We start from the raw sequence: 8709 nt of genomic DNA, 5'->3' as shown, positions 1-8709 counted from the left end.
CCTGCCATTCGTTCATCCCTATGTCTACATACATACAAATATACAGTTGCAAGAAAAAGTATGTGAACCCTTTGGAATTATATGGATTTCCTTACAAATTGGTCATAAAATGTGATCCGACTTTCATCTAAGTCACGACAATAGACAATCACAGTCTGCTTAAACTAATAACACACAAAGAGTTAAATGTTACCATGTTTTTATTGAACACACCATGTAAACATTCACAGCGCAGGTGGAAAAAGTATGTGAACCCCTAGACTAATGACATCTCCAAGAGCTAATTGGAGTGAGGTGTCAGCCAACCGGAGTCCAATCAATGAGATGAGATTGGAGGTGTTGGTTACAGCTGCCCTGCCCTATAAAAAACACACACCAGTTCTGGGTTTGCTTTTCACAAGAAGCATTGCCTGATGTGAACGATACCTCGCACAAAAGAGCTCTCAGAAGACCTACGATTAAGAATTGTTGACTTGCATAAAGATGGAAAGGGTTATAAAAGTATCTCCAAAAGCCTTGCTGTTCATCAGTCCACGGTAAGACAAATTGTCTATAAATGGAGAAAGTTCAGCACTGCTGCTACTATCCCTAGGAGTGGCCGTCCTGTAAAGATGACTGCAAGAGCACAGCGCAGACTGCTCAATGAGGTGAAGAAGAATCCTGGAGTGTCAGCTAAAGACTTACAAAAGTCTCTGGCATATGCCAGCATCCCTGTTAGCGAATCTACGATACGTAAAACACTAAACAAGAATGGATTTCATGGGAGGATACCACAGAGGAAGCCACTGCTGTCCAAAAGAAACATTGCTGCACGTTTACAGTTTGCACAAGAGCACCTGGATGTTCCACAGCAGTACTGGCAAAATATTCTGTGGACAGATGAAACCAAAGTGGAGTTGTTTGGAAGAAACACACAACACTATGTATGGAGAAGAAGAGGCACAGCACACCAACATCAAAACCTCATCCCAACTGTGAAGTATGGTGGTGGGGGCATCATGGTTTGGGGCTGCTGGGCTGTGTCAGGGCCTGGACGGATTGCTATCATCGAAGGAAAAAAGAATTCCCAAGTTCATCAAGACATTTTGCAGGAGAACTTAAGACCATCTGTCCACCAGCTGAAGCTCAACACAAGATGGGTGCTGCAACAGGACAACGACCCAAAGCATAGAAGTAAATCAACAACAGAAAGGCTTAAACAGAAGAAAATCCGCCTTCTGGAGCGGCCCAGTCAGAGTCCTGACCTCCACCCGATTGAGATCCTGGGGCATGACCTCAAGAAAGCGATTCACACCGGACATCCCAAGAATATTACTGAACTGAAACAGTTCTGTAAAGAGGAATGGTCAAGAATTACTGCTGACCGTTGTGCGCGTCTGATCTGCAACTACAGGAAACGTTTGGTTGAAGTTATTGCTGCCAAAGGAGGTTCAACCAGTTATTAAATCCAGGGGTTCACATACTTTTCCCACCTGCTCTGTGGATGTTTACATGGTGTGTTCAATAAAAACATGGTAACATTTACTTCTTTGTGTGTTATTAGGTTAAGCAGACTGTGATTGTCTATTGTTGTGACTTGGATGAAGATCAGATCACATTTTATGACCAATTTGTGCAGAAATCCATATCATTCCAAAGGGTTCACATCCTTTTTCTTGCAACTGTATATGGCAGCGCTATCTCTCTCTACACAGTGGAGAAGGAATACCATAGAGGGAGGAAGGGGTTAACAAGAGCTGCCTGCAGTGCACTCCTGGGAGGCGCAGGTGCTTGATTGTCACATGGGATGAGCTGATGCTCTCCCACAGAAAGAGAAGAGATCCCAACTGCAGATGGGCGAGTTAGGCTACATCCGATTGATAGTGAAAAATGGGTATTTTCAGAATCATTGCCGTCTATGGAGCCATTCACAAGTACTATTTTTTGGCCTTTTTGAGGGCCAAATGGACCCCATTAATATCAGTGGGCCCATCTGATGACCGTTAAAGAAAATCTGTACATCCATCTAACATTTCATCTGTACTTTCTCACTCTATTTGCTATGTAAATGAGGTGCCCAGCAGGGCGTCACCAACGATTTAATCTCTAGCATTAGCTCCCCTTGCGCTTTCCACTCTGCTCCTCTTAGACGTCACTATTTCCCTTCACCTTCCCCGCCGCATCAGAAGACGTCTCACTGAAAACTTGCACAGGCGTAGATGTGCCTGCGCAGTGCCTTCCCTGCACTGGGCATCGGACTCGCTGTAGGTACAGTGCCTGCGGGCACATATGAACATGGGACCAACACAGATGTCTTCAGCTGCCAAGCGCACATGTAACAGGTCAGCCAGTGTCATAGGGAGAGAACTGCTGACAGATGCCCTTTAAAGAGGAACTATCAGCATGATCAACCTATTAAACGTGCTTTTGTCTGTATGTTCAAGAGTTGCAGAGATAACAGCATTTTATCCATATGCAAATTAGCAAGTTGGCGCGCCAGGAGGCGGGGCTGAACCCTTGGAGCACTAGTTTTGTAACACCCCCTGTGCTCTGCACACTCCCCCTCCCCTTGATTGACAGGGCTACACATGCTGAGGGCAAAGCGGTGTCCTACAATCTACATATCATACACTCACTATGTACTACAGCTTCACCACACCCAGATCTGTTCAGACAGCGATTCTACGTGTTACTGCTTTATTCACAAGCACAACATATGATTATACAGACACCAGTAATATGTGTTACCTGATAGCATAGGAAAACCATCCCTCACTATGTGTTATACCTATAGCTTAGTACTAAGTACCTGGTTTTCTATATAGAAATCCAACCTAGAAGTCCCATTCTGTCATTTCTTTTTTCCTCTCTCATTCAACCTGTAAGAAAAGGCTAAATAATATTTAATAGCAATAAAAAGCCTCACTATATTGAAAATTAAGTTTATTTTATTTCCTTAGAATTTGCTCATTTGCATATGAATAAAATGCTGATATCTCTGCAGCTCTTTACCATACAGATTAAAGATATTGTTTTAATCAGCATGATCAACCCTACCAGCCAGTATGCCTGGTTTAATAGGGTTGATCCTGGTGCCTCTTTTGAAACAGACGGTCAGAAAATGGATGCAAAATGGCCATGAAAATCTGACAGTATCTGTTTTTAATGGCCATGTTTTTTTCTTCACTGTCATGTGAATGTAGCCTAAGCAAGGAATTTTTTATTCCCCTAAAAGTGGGGAAAATTGGCTTCTACCTCACAAGTTGTTTTTTTTTTTTTTTGCCTTCCTCTGGATCAGCTTGCAGGATGACAGGCCGAACTGGATGGACAAATGTCTTTTTCGGCCTTATGTACTATGTTACTATGTTACTTGTGTGTGCATGAGCTCTAATGGTGAGCATTAATCCAGATACTTTAAGGATAATCTGTTCTCAAGCGGAGGACTGCATCAGGCAGGTAAAAAATATTTACTGGGGTCACTGGTTGTCAATATGACGACACCAGTATGGGAAAACCACCACTGCTGGGTCTTGTGTGCTGTATGCCCCCTGCAGGTATTTTCTTTTTCGGCCTCCAATACACAACAGCATCCCAGGAATCCAGTAACAGAACATTTCCTTTAATGGCTGTTTTATAATAATAATAATAATGATGATACAAAAGTGACGTTCACACTGAAGCCTTAAAACCCTATTGCACATTAAACAGTATTTTCTCCATACAAAACAATTTCCTTCTCACATATAAACTCAACAAAACGGTGCAGATTCTCTGCAGAACCTTAGGCGCCATTCAGACGGTCAAAATGGGGCTGCATTTTATATTCCATCCGGCTGAAGTGACCCGATCACCGCAGAACCACATGGTGATCTAAGTTTGGTACAACTGAACCTCGGGGGTGGAGTTTAGTCTTGCAGCCATACAGATGCTAAATTGCAGCCCTATTGTGGTCGTCTGACTGGCGTCTTAACAAGACACAACAAGAGACACACACATGGACATGAACACTGAAGTCTCTGCTCCAGGAACAGAGGAATATATTAAATCTCTCCTCCATATAAATCAGAGCCCTGCTCCGTGGGGGAGTTGCACTTCTAGAAAGTTATGCAAGCACGTCATCCGCCATCTCCTCCACCTCAAAGGCCTCCTGCGGTATAGCGCCTTGGTTCTTTAAATGAAAAAATAAAATAAAAATAATTACAGTAAGAAAAACAAGCTAAACATTCGCTTACAAAAAAAGAACACGCCTGTAAAAACTGGACCCATGTGATAGACCGGGTGTTGCATACCAAAACGTGTTAGTCTACTTTCACACCAGCGTTTTTACTGGATCCGTCAAGGATCAGCAAAAACACTTCCGTCATGATAATACAACCGTCTGCATCTGTTCTGAACAGATCCGGTTGTATTATCTTTAAAATAGCCAAGGCGGATCCGTCATGAACCCCAGTGAAAGTCAATGGGGGACGAAGAAAATGGATCCGTCCCCATTGACTTACATTGTGAGTCATGATGTATCTGTCTTGCTCTGCACCACATCGCTTGCAGCATTATTCTGTCCGCAATGGGGACGCAACCAAACGGAACGCATTCTGGTGCATTCAGTTTCGTTCAGTTCAGTTTTGTTCCCATTGACAATGAATGAGGACAAAACGGAAGCGTTTTCCCCTGCTATTGAGATCCTGTGACGGATCTCAATAACGGAAAGGGAAAGCGCAAGTGTGAAAGCAGTCTTATATACAGCTGACAAATACTCCTAAAGGAGTTTTTCGGGTGTTTAATATTGAGGACCTATCCTCAGGACCTGAAAAGGCCCGTAAGCACCACAGGCTCCTTGCAGCTCACCAAGCACAGCGCCGTACATTGTATAGTGGCTGTTCTTGGTACTGCAGCTCAGGCCTATTCACTGAGCTGCAACTAGGCCAGTGATGGCTAACCTCCGGCACTCCAGCTGTGGTGAAACTACGACTCCCAGCATGCTCCATTCATTTCTAAGGACTCCGGAGAACAGCCAAGCAAGTGTGCATCTTGGGAGTTGTAGATTTACCACAGCTGGAGTGCCGGAGGTGAGCCATCACAGCTGATCAGTGGGGGGTGACTGCTATGGAATTGAAACTTAAATGGCTGGAGAATATGGATGTGATGAAGGAGGTGGTTTTACTCTGCCCAGGACCCCCCTCTACGAGCCAGAACAGAGAGTTAATCGGTAAATGCCGCACCCGGTCTGGCGAGCTGATCGGACAGGCTGCCACGTTATACTATTGGCTCCCCCATCAACATCAGCGGTGTCGGGGGCAGCACTCATGGCGATCAGGGCTGTATGTTACATCCTGCACAACGATCTTCAATCAGTTCTGCAACTATTTAATAGACTTAGGGGGAACTTATCATATGGGTTCTCCTAGTTTTCTGCTTTACAAAAGTTGCAAATTTTCACGCAAGCCATATCTGAACCAAAATTTGTGACCTTTTTAAGATTACGGCCGTGAGGGCACGTTCACACATGCATGCGGATCCCAAGCTTTCGACGGACAATATACGGATACTCCACGAGGCGGTCCTTGATTATGCCGTGCTGACGCAGGCGCATGACCCGCTACAAACTGATACACTGTAACAAGCCCCACAGCTGTGTCAGTGAACAGACTATGAGCTCCAATGGGCACAGGTAACGTATATACAGCGAGACGTGTGGGGCTATCAGAATTAGTAAATTAAAATACATAAAAAGGAGCAGGAACGGGTTTTCTTTGTATATAAGGCATGCATGCTTCAGGTTGCTTTCAGCAAGCAGAGATCTTGAAAATGGCGAGTAATCAGAACAAAGTCTATTAGTAAGCTGGAGAACGTTCCCCTATACGCAGTCTATAGAGAATATTCATACCCTGAACTGCCGAACACACATTATAGGCTTATGGGGTAGTGGCCGCAAAGACGTCACACTGAAAAATATGGAAAAGGGGGTCTGCAGAAATTCCCCCAGCAGGCCCTAATTTAGGTGACACTAGAGGAGCTGTACCCTCTGGACCAAGCCTTTTTATGGGGCAGGTTCCCAGGAGATACATGTCTGATCCAGTGGTTCTTCAGGGTGAGGACTGATATTTACAGCAGCGATCTGCTCTGGCCAGTAGAGGGCAGCACTGAGCTGAGGAACCCTCTCCGTTTCTAACCCTTGATAGGACACATTGCAGAGAACCGTCCTTTATCATTAGACCTTCACAGACTGTGCAGGTTGAAGCTTCTCCTCTCTGTTCAGTGGAGACAGTCAGCAAGTAGGCAGGTTAGTAAAGTCATATACCTTCAGGAGAGTAAATGTTTCCTTTGCTTTCTGGATATCCCAGTTGTTGTCCTCAAGACATCTGTACAGAAAAGAGCAAAACACCTCACACATGGCTTGTCGGAGACATGGGACACAAGGTCGCTTCCTGCCATGTTCTCCCAGGTGCAGTGGTGTCGTACAGACCTTGTGCATATCAATACATGTAAAGACAATATTTCCAGGTATGATAATTTATATATATGCAGGTCTTTTTGGAGATCTAGGGTACAATGGGGGGACACAGGACCCTATTCTTCTTATGGATATGCCAAATTTGTCAGACTACTAAATACACTTCTATTTACCTGCAGCCTCCACTAGGGGGAGCTCCCTGCGCACAAATTGATATCCACATGCAGTGAGCTCCCCCTAGTGGTGGTATGCCCGTTTTATCATTTACCTCTGTGGCTGGGCTCATTCTTTTATTAGGGGGTCTGCAGCCTGAATGGAGCAAACAGAGCTGAGCACAAGCAAACCCTCAACTGTGAGAAGTATCAGGGCTGCACAGGTTTTCAATCTTATATATAAGGCAGGATGTTCCAATTTACTGACAGCAAGCAGATATTTTAAGAAAAGGCTATGGACACCTTTGGGGGCATTTTTTTATTGCATTTTACTCATTTTGGGCTAAAAATAATTTCTTCATATGGTCTTTGTTAAAAATGTTCAGCCGTTTCTGCGTTACAGGGTTAAAAATCAGTCTGTGTGGCTCTGATCTCTGATCACCTGACCTCAAACACTCATTATAACTAAACGCCTATCAATCGGATAAGAAGGCTTAAATAAGTGTTTATGAGGGCAAGAGATAAGAGCTACACATGAGCCGTCAGATGACAGGATTCAAAGAAAACGGAAACTGACAGCCTGCAAACAGATACAAATATAATGGCTCCACCTGTTAAGGCACTGGATTCGGTGCACCGCTAGTGGACTACCCCCCTATGTCCATAAATGTGGTAATAGATTTATAATTGGTAAACCAACAGGCACTCGAGCACCGGGAACTGTATAAAGGAATATTTATTGCACTCAAATGAAATAGAAATAAAACCAACATATAAATTGCTACTTTCTCATCTGCTTCAGCAGTAGCACTGGTATACAATTACGAAGATGCCGCACTGATTCTTTATCCTATGTATACCATATACCTCCTATATCACAAAATCACACATGAATGGTTGGATACGGTGGGTTTTCCTGTCCCACTCAGTATGGCTGCTGTATACCATCCAACGCCTATGTACTGTGGAATCCAAAAGAAAAATGTCATTAATACCACTCTTATTTCATTTAAACTTCCAGAAATATATATATCAATAAAACGCACATACAATATCCCTCCCAAGAAAATGTCCCAAATTATGTCAATAATTGATTCCTTTTGTATTGCAATTCAATAATCAGGATTATAAAAATATTGGAGTCCGAGCGTTCATAAATCAATAGGGATGATTAGTATGAAAAGAATCAGTGTCCGTGATTATTATTGTAAATCAATGTTCGTAATTGTTAAAAAATATTAAAATATATTTTTTGTCATCTGTATATTTTTATGTTTTTATATTTTTTTTAACAATTACGAACATTGATTTACAATAATAATCACGGACACTGATTCTTTTCATACTAATCATCCCTATTGATTTATGAACGCTCGGACTCCAATATTTTTATAATCCTGATTATTGAATTGCAATACAAAAGGAATCAATTATTGACATAATTTGGGACATTTTCTTGGGAGGGATATTGTATGTGCGTTTTATTGATATATATATATTTCTGGAAGTTTAAATGAAATAAGAGTGGTATTAATGACATTTTTCTTTTGGATTCCACAGTACATAGGCGTTGGATGGTATACAGCAGCCATACTGAGTGGGACAGGAAAACCCACCGTATCCAACCATTCATGTGGGATTTTGTGATATAGGAGGTATATGGTATACATAGGATAAAGCATCAGTGCGGCATCCTTGTATTGTATACCAGTGCTACTGCTGAAGTAGATGAGAAAGTAGCAATTTATATGTTGGTTTTATTTCTATTTCATTTGAGTGCAATAAATATTTTTTGAGACAGTTCCCGGTGATCGAGTGCCTGTTGGTTTTTAACCCTGTAACTTAGAAACAGCTGAACACTTAACAAAGACCAAATAAAAAAAATGATTTTAGCCCAAAAAGAGTAAAATGCAATCATAAAAAAAAAAAAAAAATGTCCCCGAAGGCGTCCACAGCCTCTAAACTATGCTCTATGTCCAGGATAGGGGATAAGTGCCTGATCGGTTTGCGGGGGGCTGGAGGTCTGACTGCTGGACCGATTGAGAACAGGAGTCCTGTATCCTCCCTCAGGGGTAGGCAACCTCCGGCTCCCAGCTGTTGTGAAACTACAACTCCCAGTATGCATAC

General features: G+C 42.8%; 1 protein-coding gene across 1 annotated transcript in view; it reads right to left on the bottom strand.

The window, feature by feature from the left end:
* Positions 1-3577: 3577 nt before the first annotated feature.
* Positions 3578-8709, bottom strand: part of LOC122935534 (nuclear RNA export factor 1-like) — an 83518-nt gene continuing 78386 nt past the window's right edge. The window contains exons 20-21 of the mRNA XM_044291305.1: positions 6278-6338; positions 3578-4147 (exon numbers count right to left, since the gene is read on the bottom strand). Coding sequence (XP_044147240.1) covers positions 4082-4147; positions 6278-6338 — 127 coding nt within the window. The 3' untranslated portion in view covers positions 3578-4081. The remainder of the gene's footprint in view (positions 4148-6277; positions 6339-8709) is intronic.

Source organism: Bufo gargarizans, chromosome 4, assembly GCF_014858855.1.
Source record: "Bufo gargarizans isolate SCDJY-AF-19 chromosome 4, ASM1485885v1, whole genome shotgun sequence".
In the NCBI taxonomy this organism is placed as follows: Eukaryota; Metazoa; Chordata; class Amphibia; order Anura; family Bufonidae; genus Bufo; species Bufo gargarizans.
This window is presented reverse-complemented; position numbering and strand designations above follow the sequence as displayed.